Genomic DNA, 13,902 nt, shown 5'->3' with positions numbered 1-13,902 from the left:
AACTGCCGGCTGTAAAACAATCGTTGGTGAGTGGTGCAGATGGTAACACTCGGTGTATTTTAATGTTAAACGCGTTCGCAGGACAAAAATGCATTACAAATGCGGGTAATCATAATAAATAAAAGAAAATTAATGGAAACGTCGGGGCTGCCGCTTAATGCGCGCCCTTTTACTCGTTTTTCCACTACTACCGCCAGAAACCAGCCTCCGAAGAAGAAGAAGAGAGTAGCGGGTTCGGGACCGAGGAACCGAAGCGCTTAATTATATTAATTAACCGGCCGCCGGAAAAGTCAGCATAACAAAAAAGCGCTTTGCTTAGATTAAACAACGACATCTATGTATTAAAAGTTATTTTTGTGGAAGATAACTAACGCCATCTGTGTTTTAATAGTTTTAAAATGTTTCATAGGTGAAAATATAAATGTTGGGTTCTTGTGTGAAGTAAAATGACACTGTCGCAGGTTGTTACTCTCGAACTTCGACCTCGGGACCTATGATAGTCTAGGCAAACGCTCAGGGGTGAAACGACAGGGAACAGAGACCGGGTGCATTATCATGCGTGAGCATAACGTAAACGCGCATAAACGTTAACTTCCATTAAGTCTAATGAGTCTACGCTGGGACAGGCATGCAATATGAGGTCTTGCACACAAGCAAACAAAGATAGCATGACAATTATCTTAAAATCTAAGAAAATAACCATTAAATTTTACTTAAAAAATCATTATTTAATAAAATTTAAAATTTTGTTCTCATTTTTTTATAAATGTTGTTTTTTCTCCATGTTTTACATCAAAAAGAAGTAAAAATACAAAGTTAAACTCAGATGTGGCTAGGTGTAAAAGTTTTTCAATTATTATCACGACTAGAAAGTTTCTCAAAAGCAAATGCAAAGAAAAGCAAAGTAAACGATGAGACTTTCTCGATAATGAGCAGAGAAATGTAAAAAATTACTTCATTGATAAAAATTTAACCTCAATAGTAAAAAAATACGTTTTTCTTCTTCCACTTATAGAACGTCAGTTTTTTCATGGTTTTTAGACACAAAAAGTGGTACTTTATATACGCACAGCCAGGTCGCGAGTAATATCCATTATCTACGGGCATTATCTACGGGACATAGCTTGCGCCTGCGCATTTGCCAACGCAGCAGAACAAGACTGTCTGAAATACTATTATAATTATGATTTTTAAGTTTTTTGACCTTTTTTTATTATTATTACTCAATTTATCAACACATTCTTTTCTATATATTATTCATGATTATGCTGTAATGTTAGTTTTATGACTATGTGGGCTAAATTTTTTGCGCCTGATGACAAACTTTGATGATATTCTACTTCCGGCATTTGCCTCTGTCACACTTTATCCTCTCGTTATTTTCACACATCGCACATGATGAACGCGCATTTCCAAGCACATCGGTCTTAATTTTCCTAAAAAATGACTTTTCCTAAAACTGCACGTCAGCCACCGGCAAGAAAACGCGCGAACGCCGAAATTTGACTTGATAACTTGACGCTTTGTGTAATTGTCGTCATAAATTCATGTCTTCCTTTCGTGAAAATTTCGTCTTCCGGTTTTTGATCATTTAATCTTAATAAAAACCAAAATCCATATAAAAACATCTCACACCGGAAAAAAAACAACAAGTTTAAACCCTCTCAATAAAGCTTTTAGTTAACGTAGTTAGCTGTAGTTTTTATGCGCCAAATTATTGCTTTTTGTTTTAGTTCCACGCTTGATGGTGGAGTTTCCGTATTGTTGGGTGGGTTCGTCGTTGATATGCATACATAATGCGTCTCCGGGTGGCTGACAGCGATCGCTGCGTATCATGATACATTATGAATGTTTTTCCAGCGGAAGGAAAGCGCATTAAATTTTTTGCGAGGCGCTTTTTTGCGCTGGCGCCGCATTGCGAGAGTGAGCGCAGGCTTTTCTTGCCCCGGCTGCGAACCAGATTAGTTTTTACTGGGCACATGTTCATTTTAATACACTTTTTACAGCGTTACACGCGAATGCGAGTGCGTGGTGTCATGGGCCTGGGACGTGAGCATGATGTGAGACAATTTTTGCGCTTTTGCAAAAAAGCAATTTTAGTGTTAAGAGACTTTTACTTTTTGGACTCGGTGTAATGTTGGTTGCGGAAAACTCAGGTCAGCTAAATGATGACAGACACTGAAAATGTTTAAAATTACGTGTTTATTTGATAGTATTTGAATCATAAAGTACAGAAGACAAAGTTTCTACTGTTTTAATTGAGAGATTGATGATTATTTAAATAAAAAGCAACAAAAACTTGGAAAAACTTGCAATATATGTAAAACCTCAATCAGAGATGTCAAACAACAATGACGTCACTTCCCGGATTGTTTTTTTGCGCGAGTTTTAAAATTTCAAATAAAAATGTCATTTTTTCCCAACATAACCAACAATTTCAGCTATAAAATCCTATTTTTTAGAAAAAATAAATATTTCTAAACAATTTAAACCGTTTTTCACACGTATTTTTATATCCATTGCTTAATAACGTTATAAATCAAAAATTCCCAGACAAAACTAAAAATACAAATCCAACACGTGATAAATGCACTGTTAATTAATGAACATGCATCCGCATGTTTTGAGTTAATTTAAATATATTTTTGTTGTGTGTATCGCACGCGTTGTGCACAATCTCCGAAATTGTTTCCATTCGCGCGGTCGCTCCGAATAATTTCGTGCCGTCCACGCCGAAACACATCGCGTCCCGCATTTGCTCACACACGTTCGTGCCCGGTTGGCTCGCGGTCCGCGTCGTGCGCTCTCAAATGTGTCACAATTCGTGGTCTACTCGTGATTTATAAACAAATTCCCATCGTAACGAATATCCTAAATCAACACGAACCACGCAAAGTGTCCCACCCTTCAAAGGATAACGAAATAATGGATTAAATCATCATCAGAACTAAAAATTCAATAAAAACCAAATTTAAACAAATAAAAAATTTGGGTAAGTCAAAGTTAAACTAAAATTTGAATCCCGAATGGAATTGTGTAATTAAAATAGAATAATTAGTATTTTTATGGCGTTATTCAATTATTGTCCGGCGTACGTAATTAAATCGGCGAACGAGAACGGACGGCGCACGTTTGATAACGCACTAACTCGATAAAAAATGCTAAAATCGTAAAAAACGTTATGGAATTAAAGCGATAAAGCATTAAGAGATGTCCCCGGCGCGTCGCGTCCGAGTGTCCCAGTATTCCAGTCGCAATGATTTCATTAGCATTCATTACCATATTTAGCGCACGTCCTACTCCACACACACGCGCATTACATACTCGTACAACTATAGAGTTATAATAGTTGCATCGAGTAAAATTCCATAACAAAAACATGACATGGAAAATAACGCACATGGGATGAAAACGTGAACAAGACACGCCGAGGCGATTGCACTATTTATTTATAAACAAACAGAAAAACAAATGACACAAATAGACCTAGTAATGGCATCTGAATTCGTGCAACGCACAACGCAGTTGAAAACAGAACGATAGATGAAAATAAACGTGAATGAAATTAATTATATGTGAAGAATATTTAGTTAAAACCAACTTTGGTTATATAATCGCCATTTTAGGTATTAGAATGACTCAAAATTGAAAGTTTAGAAACTTTTGCTTGTGTATTTTATACAACTACACCAAACCGGCTTTTATTTTCATTTATATCTTCATTCAATCATTTTTAAGACAAATTTTGCAAATAATTCAATTATACCTCAAAATCACCAGTTGATGATAAGATCTGTTAATTACACTTGATTTGAGTGTGTCTCCAATTCAAATATTGGCAAATATCGAGTTTTACTCTAAGATAAACCGTGAATCACGATCACAATCGTATATTTACACGTCTGCGACGTGAAATACACTCGCAGCGCTGAATGATGTTGACTTTTGTATCTGGTTAACGCTAATATAGTACGATATGCTACGATTGTACAATTATAGTTCACTGGGTTGAGCCGGAGTGTGAGATAAATCTCTCCGCGTTGGTTTCGGGTCAACAGCACAAAAATGAGACGATATTATGAGACGCACTCGGCGAGACATCTTTAATTACGCGCCAACTTGCCAACATTATCTAAATTCTAAAGTACACCCGAAAAAACTGATAAACTGTCACTTTTAAAAGTCAGTTTCAAATTTTTAACTTCACAATCAAAATTTCATGTATTTTCATACGTGAATACTAAATGATCTTTCGACTGTAAGTAAATTTAAATTTTCTTTATTATTTATGATAATTAAGTCCGGCTGTAGCATGATCCTCCTCGCTGCGTATATGGTATTCCGATGCCATCCATCTACACTCCTGATACTTGGCCTGGTCCTCTTCCTGTTTTGATTTATGATCCGGTGATCTGCTCCTCTGACTTTCTTCGCACACACAGTGAGTAGCCAGACGTGCGTCCATTGATGATGCGTTGTGTATCATGATAAAGCGTGGTTTATCTAAACATATTGCTGACAAATCATGATATTCATGAAATTCTCCTGGGCGCCATGCAGCTCTTCTTGTGCGAGCATCGATGGCTGCACGCCGGAATGAAGATTGATGCGAGCGACGCGCAGCGAGTTTACTTACTTACGTTGATATGAACACAGACGAAAAAGAAACTTGCACGAAAGTGGAAGTAATAGTCCGTCGATGCTTGAATAAATCTTTACAATATCAGAAATCCCATCGCACATATTTTGTTTATCATATTTTTGCTAAATTTAACCGCAGTGGGCAAAAAAATGTAGCAAATATTTACGTACTGAGTTAATGGCTGCTATAAAATAGTAATATACGGCCTGGAGTGGAACGTGAAGCTATTATCTAATCAGTTTGGCGATGCACATTACTGCACATTAGTTAAAACGCATTTGCGACCTCGCCTGATAACATAACCTCTAAAAACCACATAAAATATTAAACGATTGATAAAATAGTATGTACATATTAACCAAACGCCATCTGTTGGTATATAGTCTTTATTTAATATAAAATGTTTCATTTTAGAAGCTGAAAAATGTCCAAAGCTAGTTTAACAAACGGAGACGCTTCTAATGTTGCAAAAGATGAGATAATATTACTTGATGGAGGATTTGCATCACAATTAAGCTGCCATGTGAATGATCCCATCGATGGGCATGCCCTGTGGAGTTCACGGTTTTTAGCGACAGATCCAGAAGCTGTTGTGCAAACCCACTTAGATTTTTTAACCGGTAAAGTAGTTAATAGTTAATGTTTTCTTGTTTGATTGAATCTGAAACTTATGATTATGTTTCTCAGCTGGTGCTCAAGTAATTTTAACTAATACATATCAAGCCAGCGTTGGTGGCTTCTCGGAGCATCTGAACCTCTCCGAAGAAGATAGTTTGGCTTTGATAAAGAAAGCGGTTCAATTAGCAAATACAGCTTTAACAAGATATTTAGCTGAGTTTCCAGATCAACGTAAGTCGTATTTATTTCGATTTTAATCGTAGATTTAATAACTTTTCTTTGTTATTGAATAGCTGAAAGAAAACCAGTTATAGCTGGATCTATAGGACCTTACGGAGCGTCTTTACATGATGCTTCAGAGTATAACGGTAGCTACGCAGCCATAACCTCAACGGGGAAGATGCGTGAGTGGCATCTACCACGCATGCGTGCTTTAATCGAAGAAGGTGTAACTCTGCTTGCCCTGGAAACAATACCATGCCGAGCAGAAGCGGAAATGTTGGTGGAACTCATCAAAGAATTCCCACACGTCAAAGCGTGGCTGACATTTACATGCAGAGTATGTATTATATTAAAAAATACTAAAATTAAATTAATTTTTATGGTAATTGTGTAGGAAGATGAGAAAAGTATAGCTTCCGGTGAGCCTTTCCAAGAAACCGCGCGGAAATGCTACGAAATGAATCCCAAGCAACTAATAGCAGTGGGTGTCAATTGTTTAGCACCACGCCTAGTCGAGTGTCTCTTTGAAGGCATCAATGACGACCCAAAGAAGCCGAAAATCCCGCTGATTGTTTACCCGAACAGCGGAGAGAGCTACAATGTGGAACAAGGGTAAATAAATAGATATAGTTGTTAAACATACCGAAATGCTACAGCTAGCGCCATCAGGTGGTGAATAACGTATGCTTAAACTAACAAAACAGCGATTGGCACGTACTTAATCGTACTAAAATCTAATGCTAGAACTTGGGAGCAACCTTTGGGCACCAACTGATTAAAATGTTTGATGTGCAGTGAACATTACAGGTGGATCAATCGGGACAAGTGCGAGCCGGTGGAGACGTACGTGCACAAGTGGCTGGACATGGGCGTGCGCTTCCTGGGCGGTTGCTGTCGCACGTACGCCGCTGACGTGAGTCGCATCCGCAACGAGATAGGTAAATGGGAACGGCTGCATGGCCGTGTACGGTTGACATGATCAACGCAGTTGGGTAAAACATTCAGTTTCGTATTTATTAATGGAAAACGATGAATAAACTTTGTATAACTGTGCTTCAACGTTTGTCAACAATGCTGTTGAAATTATTAGCATACTTACTTATATTAAATTAGTCATTTCTTTTTAAATTATTGTTGTCGTTTCTCTGTTTACGATTATCTCTATGTTTAGGTGTGTTTTTTCGCTTCTGGTTATTATGTAAATTGATTTAGATAGTAAATGCGTAATTTGTTCAGATAGTATTAAAGAAGAAGCGCACTTTTGAGCGGTATGGGCAAATTAATCATCCCATTCGTCGTTCGAATCGCTGGATTCGTCATCATCGTCGTCATCTGGATGGATGACGCGATTGCGTTCGGCGAGTGCACGTGATAATGCCGCTGCCAGATCGTTGACGCCATTGTGCTGCGCATCGGCTGCTGGACTAATCGGTTTTACTTCTCTTTCCTGTAGAGAAAAACAACAATTTAGTATTAAAGTAGAATTATTGCATAAAAAATAAAACTTACATTGCATGGTTTTAGCTGGAAGCCCTTTCTAATTTCGCTTAATAAATCGCCTCGTGCATCCTCCGAACGAGGACGCTCTTGCGGTTCGCTATTTTTGTCCACAGGTCGAAGATTTGCACCACTTCGAATACTCTCCAACAAAGCAGATCTACCATCAGGTTGTGAACCCTCCGCTGCGGCTGCAGGCATCATTGGTGGCATAGGAGGTGGCGGAGATACCGGCGTCATCGCCGGAGGCGGTGGAGGAGGAGCAGGCGCATTCGCAGGTGGTGGCGGTGGCACCGCAGCTTTAGTAACAGTCGGTACCCTAGGTCCTGTTGGTGGTCTTGGAGGTGGCACATTATTACGCACGTTGTTTACATTATTATGATTATTGTGCTCGTGCGTGGCGTGTGTTACAGAAGGAGGCGGAGGCGGCGCTGCTCTCTATATTTAATAACAAACCGAAGATTAAAAACAAGAAACATTTGAAAATAAATGAATTTTACGTTTGGTACTGGCTTGGATCCACTCCTCGGAGGCACTGGTGGTCCAGGTGGTGCAGGGGCAGCACTCGGCGATGGTGGCACCACGGGTAAACTACTCGGCTGACTGGGAATCGCAGGCGGCGCGCGTCTTTCCTTCACCACCTGTTCATCCTTAATAATACGATTCGTATCATGCTTATTGATAAAATCATAAATAAAAGTACGTGTCGCTTTGTCCTGCATCTGATTCTCGGAAATGCCCGCTTTCGAGATTAAATCGTAAAGGGCACTGTCTTTTGTCATGCATTGCATCCCTGTATCTTTATTCCAGCCAATATGCGAGACATGTTTGAAATCCGATGGCTGACCAATGTCTGCTTTGGTAATATTTCGTCGGCGTTTCTGCGCTTGAGAAATTTTCATTGTTGGTTGCATGGTGTTTTCGATGGTATTCGTTGTGTTCGTTGTGGCAACATGATTCTTCTGCGTGGCCTGCGTGCGTAATCTTCGAGTATCTCGCCGGGTTTTTGACTCAATACGACCAACGACGATTTCTTTCATTTGTTGTGCTTCATCTTCATTGGAAAAATTGAATGCTACCATACAACTCTGCACAGAATGAAAAAACAAATTGATTTATTATAATATAACACATTTTCCTTGGCATTCGACTCACATCTCCTTCAAATGTATGCATAAACGATGTTGGCATTTCATAAACCATTTTACTGTAAACCTCCTGCTCCCACACCATCTTCATCTTGATAATGCAGTACATCCTGAAGAAGTAGTTCTTCCTATTATTGTCCTTTACAAAACACAGTACTCCAACTCCTTTCTTCGACCAGACTCTATGATGTGGAGGTGATGTCTCATAGAGTTCAATAACAGATGTTGACAGTGACTGGAATGTATGTAAATTTGTTTATTTTAAACAATGTTGGTTGGATTTATGTGCCCCAGCAACGTGTGTATTTAGTGTAGTTTAGATACACTATTCTTACCTGACAATTATGCCCTAGAAGGCTGAAAACCGTCTGGTTATCTTCGTTTGAGAGCATCGCGCTGCGCTTGCTCTCGGTTGCACTCGACTGTTGCATGGTGTGCGTGCGGTTTTTACAGGAACGAGCGATTAAAATGATACGTAGAGATAACAAGTTATTTACGCAAGCACATTGTGGGAGTAGTATTTACTCGGTTCCATTGAAATATTGGGATAAAAAACCCACTTCAACTGTTCCAAACCTCGCAATTTTGGTAACAGATGATCTATTAGAGGTGCGGACATTAGTCACGCTTCTAAGGGGGGCAGCACCTTCCGGAGGGAGAAATATTAATTAATCTAAAAATATCAATTTATTATTGTTATAGATTGTTAAAGGGCATTTAGTGAATTATTTTCGATCAACAAAATTTTATAGAGAACGGTTTAAATAATTTAACAATTTAACTTGTGTATATAGGGTTGCCTATACTCGTTTTTGTAAATTTTTAAATATTTCCAAATAATTAACTTTGTTTATTTTGAGCACATCCTCAAGGTTTAATACTTAGAACTTAGACTTAGAAATTTGGTTTTAGATCTAGAATAATTTAATATAATCATTTGAAACACCAAATAGTTTGCTTAGAATTAGCATACAGCAGGTCAGTTCGCATGTGACAACTCGCTTTCCTGCTCAGTACATCTTGCGCTGGTGTGTTGTGTGCACGTGTTTTATTTTGTCTGATAATTATAATATTTTCTCGCAATTCCGCACCATTTGTATCAGATTTTGTAATCAATTTCTTAACTAACATCTATGATTAATTGCTTTTAACTCTTTATCATTTTAATGAATAACTTTTGTGATTGGCTCAACGAAAGAGCGACAATATTTGCATTTTTGTGTCGCGAAGAATTTTTGCTGGTTTTAAAGGGTTTACACATAAGCCCGAAATTTTAGGAGTATCATTCTTAGATGAGACTGTAAGTATTTAATTTCTTTATCATTTCATAAATAATTTTTGCGATTTGCTCACAAAGGAATGACAAGAATTGCATACTGGTTTTTTGAAGGACTGATTTTTGTTTGTTTAAGCGGATTTGCCTCGGGGCCCGACATCGTGGGAAAACCATTTCTGTGCCAGATTGTAAATATTGAATATATTTATCATATTTATCAATTTCTCTTGTGATTAACTCACGAAAGATTAACAAAAAAGTGAATTTTTATGTTTCGAAGGACTAATTTTTGTTTGTTTTAGGAGTTATACACCTGAACCCGACATCATAGGAGAACCATTTCTGCATCTGATTGTAACTATTTAATTTCTGTATCATATTTATTTATTTTTGTGATTAACTGACGAAAGAGCAACAAAAATTGCATTTTTATGTTTTAAAGGACTATTTTTTGTTTGTTTTAGGAGTTATGCACCTGAACCCGACATTGTAGAGGAACCATTTCTACATCAGATTGTAAGTATTTAATTTCTTTATCATGCATATTAAAAATTTTTGTGATTAACTCACGAAAACGCAGCATAAATTGCATTTTTGTGTTTTGAAGGATTAATTTTTGCTTGTTTTAGGAGTTTTGCACCTGAACCCGACATTGTAGAGGAACCATTTCTGTATCAGATTGTAAGTATTTAATTTCTTTATTATGTTTATCTAATTTGTTTGTGATTAACTCACGAAAACGCAGCATAAATTGCATTTTTGTGTATTGAAGGACTAATTTTTGCTTGTTTTAGGACTTTCGCACCTGAACCCGACATTGTAGGAGAACCATTTCCACATCAGATTGTAAGTATTTAATTTCTTTTTTATGTTTATCTAATTTGTTTGTGATTAACTCACGAAAACGCAGCATAAATTGCATTTTTGTGTTTCGAAGGACTAATTTTTGCTTGTTTTAGGAGTTTTGCACCTGAACCCGACATTGTAGGGGAACCATTTCTGTATCAGATTGTAAGTATTTAATTTCTTTTTTATGTTTATCTAATTTGTTTGTGATTAACTCACGAAAACGCAGCATAAATTGCATTTTTGTGTTTTGAAGGACTAATTTTTGCTTGTTTTGGACCCGATATTGTAGGGGAACCATTTCTGTATCAGATTGTAAGTATTTAATTTCTTTATCATGCATATTAAAAATTTTTGTGATTAACTCACGAAAACGCAGCATAAATTGCATTTTTGTGTTTTGAAGGATTAATTTTTGCTTGTTTTAGGAGTTTTGCACCTGAACCCGACATTGTAGGGGAACCATTTCTGTAATTTTTGCTTGTTTTAGGAGTTTTGCACCTGAACCCGACATTGTAGGGGAACCATTTCTGTATCAGATTGTAAGTATTTAATTTCTTTTTTATGTTTATCTAATTTGTTTGTGATTAACTCACGAAAACGCAGCATAAATTGCATTTTTGTGTTTCGAAGGACTAATTTTTGCTTGTTTTAGGAGTTTTGCACCTGAACCCGACATTGTAGGGGAACCATTTCTGTATCAGATTGTAAGTATTTAATTTCTTTATTATGTTTATCTAATTTGTTTGTGATTAACTCACGAAAACGCAGCATAAATTGCATTTTTGTGTATTGAAGGACTAATTTTTGCTTGTTTTAGGACTTTCGCACCTGAACCCGACATTGTAGGAGAACCATTTCCACATCAGATTGTAAGTATTTAATTTCTTTTTTATGTTTATCTAATTTGTTTGTGATTAACTCACGAAAACGCAGCATAAATTGCATTTTTGTGTTTCGAAGGACTAATTTTTGCTTGTTTTAGGAGTTTTGCACCTGAACCCGACATTGTAGGGGAACCATTTCTGTATCAGATTGTAAGTATTTAATTTCTTTTTTATGTTTATCTAATTTGTTTGTGATTAACTCACGAAAACGCAGCATAAATTGCATTTTTGTGTTTTGAAGGACTAATTTTTGCTTGTTTTTGGACCCGATATTGTAGGGGAACCATTTCTGTATCAGATTGTAAGTATTTAATTTCTTTATCATGCATATTAAAAATTTTTGTGATTAACTCACGAAAACGCAGCATAAATTGCATTTTTGTGTTTTGAAGGATTAATTTTTGCTTGTTTTAGGAGTTTTGCACCTGAACCCGACATTGTAGGGGAACCATTTCTGTATCAGATTGTAAGTATTTAATTTCTTTTTTATGTTTATCTAATTTGTTTGTGATTAACTCACGAAAACGCAGCATAAATTGCATTTTGTGTTTCGAAGGACTAATTTTTGCTTGTTTTAGGAGTTTTGCACCTGAACCCGACATTGTAGGGGAACCATTTCTGTATCAGATTGTAAGTATTTAATTTCTTTTTTATGTTTATCTAATTTGTTTGTGATTAACTCACGAAAACGCAGCATAAATTGCATTTTTGTGTTTCGAAGGACTAATTTTTGCTTGTTTTAGGAGTTTTGCACCTGAACCCGACATTGTAGGGGAACCATTTCTGTATCAGATTGTAAGTATTTAATTTCTTTTTTATGTTTATCTAATTTGTTTGTGATTAACTCACGAAAACGCAGCATAAATTGCATTTTTGTGTTTCGAAGGACTAATTTTTGCTTGTTTTAGGAGTTTTGCACCTGAACCCGACATTGTAGGGGAACCATTTCTGTATCAGATTGTAAGTATTTAATTTCTTTTTTATGTTTATCTAATTTGTTTGTGATTAACTCACGAAAACGCAGCATAAATTGCATTTTTGTGTTTCGAAGGACTAATTTTTGCTTGTTTTAAGAGTTTTGCACCTGAACCCGACATTGTAGGGGAACCATTTCTGTATCAGATTGTAAGTATTTAATTTCTTTTTTATGTTTATCTAATTTGTTTGTGATTAACTCACGAAAACGCAGCATAAATTGCATTTTTGTGTTTTGAAGGATTAATTTTTGCTTGTTTTAGGAGTTTTGCACCTGAACCCGACATTGTAGGGGAACCATTTCTGTATCAGATTGTAAGTATTTAATTTCTTTTTTATGTTTATCTAATTTGTTTGTGATTAACTCACGAAAACGCAGCATAAATTGCATTTTTGTGTTTCGAAGGACTAATTTTTGCTTGTTTTAGGAGTTTTGCACCTGAACCCGACATTGTAGGGGAACCATTTCTGTATCAGATTGTAAGTATTTAATTTCTTTTTTATGTTTATCTAATTTGTTTGTGATTAACTCACGAAAACGCAGCATAAATTGCATTTTTGTGTTTCGAAGGACTAATTTTAGCTTATTTTAGGAGTTTTGCACCTGAACCCGACATTGTAGGGGAACCATTTCTGTATCAGATTGTAAGTATTTAATTTCTTTATTATGTTTAACAAATTTTTTTGTGATTACCTTACGAAAGAGCCGTAACAATTGTATTTTTGTGTATTGAAGGACTAATTTTTGCTTGTTTTAGGAGTTTCGCACCTGAACCCGACATTGTAGGAGAACCATTTCCACATCAGATTGTAAGTATTTAATTTCTTTATCATACTTATCAAAAATTTTTGTGATTAACTCACGAAAACGCAGCATAAATTGCATTTTTGTGTTTTGAAGGATTAATTTTTGCTTGTTTTAGGAGTTTTGCACCTGAACCCGACATTGTAGGGGAACCATTTCTACATCAGATTGTAAGTATTTAATTTCTTTATTATGTTTATCTAATTTGTTTGTGATTAACTCACGAAAACGCAGCATAAATTGCATTTTTGTGTTTCGAAGGACTAATTTTTGCTTGTTTTAGGAGTTTTGCACCTGAACCCGACATTGTAGGGGAACCATTTCTACATCAGATTGTAAGTATTTAATTTCTTTATCATGCTTATCAAAAATGTTTGTGATTAACTCACGAAAACGCAGCATAAATTGCATTTTTATGTTTCGAAGGATTAATTTTTGCTTGTTTTAGGAGTTTTGCACCTGATCCCGACATTGTAGGGGAACCATTTCTACATCAGATTGTAAGTATTTAATTTCTTTATTATGTTTATCTAATTTGTGTGTGATTAACTCACGAAAACGCAGCATAAATTGCATTTTGTGTTTCGAAGGACTAATTTTGCTTGTTTTAGGAGTTTTGCACCTGATCCCGACATTGTAGGGGAACCATTTCTACATCAGATTGTAAGTATTTAATTTCTTTATCATGCTTATCAAAAATGTTTGTGATTAACTCACGAAAACGCAGCATAAATTGCATTTTTATGTTTCGAAGGATTAATTTTTGCTTGTTTTAGGAGTTTTGCACCTGAACCCGACATTGTAGGGGAACCATTTCTGCATCAGATTGTAAGTATTTAATTTCTTTATTATGTTTATCTAATTTGTGTGTGATTAACTCACGAAAACGCAGCATAAATTGCATTTTTGTGTTTCGAAGGACTAATTTTTGCTTGTTTTAGGAGTTTTGCACCTGATCCCGACATTGTAGGGGAACCATTTCTACA

At 36.2% G+C, this 13,902-nt stretch overlaps 2 protein-coding genes and 5 long non-coding RNA genes across 11 annotated transcripts; 5 read left to right on the top strand and 2 right to left on the bottom strand.

Moving 5' to 3' along the window:
* Positions 1 to 2,704: 2,704 nt before the first annotated feature.
* On the top strand, positions 2,705 to 6,610 carry LOC135795635 (homocysteine S-methyltransferase-like). Of its 5 annotated transcripts, XM_065307386.1 has the most exons (7): positions 3,999 to 4,258; positions 4,312 to 4,441; positions 5,057 to 5,262; positions 5,330 to 5,491; positions 5,554 to 5,819; positions 5,877 to 6,094; positions 6,278 to 6,610. In XM_065307386.1, the coding sequence occupies exons 3-7, from the start codon at positions 5,067 to 5,069 to the stop codon at positions 6,459 to 6,461; spliced, it is 1,026 nt and encodes a 341-aa protein (XP_065163458.1). In that variant the 5' UTR covers positions 3,999 to 4,258; positions 4,312 to 4,441; positions 5,057 to 5,066; the 3' UTR covers positions 6,462 to 6,610. The 5 variants fall into 5 exon arrangements, with proteins under 5 accessions (XP_065163461.1, XP_065163457.1, XP_065163458.1 ...); XM_065307389.1 differs by lacking the exons at positions 3,999 to 4,258; positions 4,312 to 4,441 and adding an exon at positions 2,705 to 2,992 and having other exon boundaries at positions 6,290 to 6,610; XM_065307385.1 differs by lacking the exons at positions 3,999 to 4,258; positions 4,312 to 4,441 and adding an exon at positions 2,706 to 2,992.
* On the bottom strand, positions 4,077 to 4,804 carry LOC135795636 (uncharacterized). Its single transcript, XR_010549104.1, has 2 exons — positions 4,641 to 4,804; positions 4,077 to 4,503 (listed from the first exon to the last, which is right to left on the bottom strand). It is a non-coding gene; the product is annotated as an uncharacterized lncRNA (long non-coding RNA).
* WASp (WASP actin nucleation promoting factor) lies at positions 6,476 to 8,738 on the bottom strand. Its single transcript, XM_065307384.1, has 5 exons — positions 8,463 to 8,738; positions 8,135 to 8,362; positions 7,480 to 8,067; positions 6,992 to 7,417; positions 6,476 to 6,929 (listed from the first exon to the last, which is right to left on the bottom strand). Exons 1-5 carry the CDS (start codon positions 8,556 to 8,558, stop codon positions 6,762 to 6,764), a joined length of 1,506 nt encoding a protein of 501 aa, XP_065163456.1. The 5' UTR covers positions 8,559 to 8,738; the 3' UTR covers positions 6,476 to 6,761.
* Positions 8,739 to 9,165: 427 nt separating this feature from the next.
* On the top strand, positions 9,166 to 10,242 carry LOC135796120 (uncharacterized). The gene is made up of 6 exons (XR_010549246.1): positions 9,166 to 9,427; positions 9,540 to 9,591; positions 9,706 to 9,757; positions 9,868 to 9,919; positions 10,033 to 10,084; positions 10,198 to 10,242. It is a non-coding gene; the product is annotated as an uncharacterized lncRNA (long non-coding RNA).
* Positions 10,243 to 10,745: 503 nt separating this feature from the next.
* On the top strand, positions 10,746 to 11,281 carry LOC135796421 (uncharacterized). Its single transcript, XR_010549338.1, has 3 exons — positions 10,746 to 10,791; positions 10,905 to 10,956; positions 11,235 to 11,281. It is a non-coding gene; the product is annotated as an uncharacterized lncRNA (long non-coding RNA).
* Positions 11,282 to 11,411: 130 nt separating this feature from the next.
* Positions 11,412 to 12,091, top strand: LOC135795945 (uncharacterized). Its single transcript, XR_010549189.1, has 5 exons — positions 11,412 to 11,437; positions 11,551 to 11,602; positions 11,715 to 11,766; positions 11,880 to 11,931; positions 12,045 to 12,091. It is a non-coding gene; the product is annotated as an uncharacterized lncRNA (long non-coding RNA).
* A 124-nt stretch (positions 12,092 to 12,215) lies between these two features.
* On the top strand, positions 12,216 to 13,733 carry LOC135795944 (uncharacterized). Its single transcript, XR_010549188.1, has 9 exons — positions 12,216 to 12,261; positions 12,375 to 12,426; positions 12,540 to 12,591; positions 12,705 to 12,756; positions 13,035 to 13,086; positions 13,200 to 13,251; positions 13,365 to 13,416; positions 13,528 to 13,579; positions 13,693 to 13,733. It is a non-coding gene; the product is annotated as an uncharacterized lncRNA (long non-coding RNA).
* The last annotated feature ends 169 nt before the right edge of the window (positions 13,734 to 13,902 follow it).

This window comes from Atheta coriaria, unplaced genomic scaffold (genome assembly GCF_025399875.1).
Source record: "Atheta coriaria isolate IRGN ID8LTWV9N9 unplaced genomic scaffold, Caltech_Dcor_3.1 hic_scaffold_7_pilon, whole genome shotgun sequence".
In the NCBI taxonomy this organism is placed as follows: Eukaryota; Metazoa; Arthropoda; class Insecta; order Coleoptera; family Staphylinidae; genus Dalotia; species Dalotia coriaria.
Note: the sequence above shows the minus strand (reverse complement) of the source record. Positions and strands in the feature narration are given on the sequence as shown.

What these genes read in the sequence shown, in the direction of transcription:
- LOC135795635 (XM_065307385.1), top strand. Translation starts at nt 5,067, where the DNA reads ATGTCCAAAGCTAGTTTAACAAACGGAGACGCTTCTAATGTTGCAAAA. An exon ending in AGCTGAGTTTCCAGATCAAC is followed by an intron (nt 5,492 to 5,553) that starts GTAAGTCGTATT and finishes GTTATTGAATAG; the next exon opens with CTGAAAGAAAACCAGTTATA. An exon ending in GGCTGACATTTACATGCAGA is followed by an intron (nt 5,820 to 5,876) that starts GTATGTATTATA and finishes GTAATTGTGTAG; the next exon opens with GAAGATGAGAAAAGTATAGC.
- WASp (XM_065307384.1), bottom strand. Translation starts at nt 8,558, where the DNA reads ATGCAACAGTCGAGTGCAACCGAGAGCAAGCGCAGCGCGATGCTCTCA. An exon ending in GATCCAAGCCAGTACCAAAC is followed by an intron (nt 7,418 to 7,479) that starts GTAAAATTCATT and finishes TATTAAATATAG; the next exon opens with AGAGCAGCGCCGCCTCCGCC. An exon ending in TCCAGCTAAAACCATGCAAT is followed by an intron (nt 6,930 to 6,991) that starts GTAAGTTTTATT and finishes TTTTCTCTACAG; the next exon opens with GAAAGAGAAGTAAAACCGAT.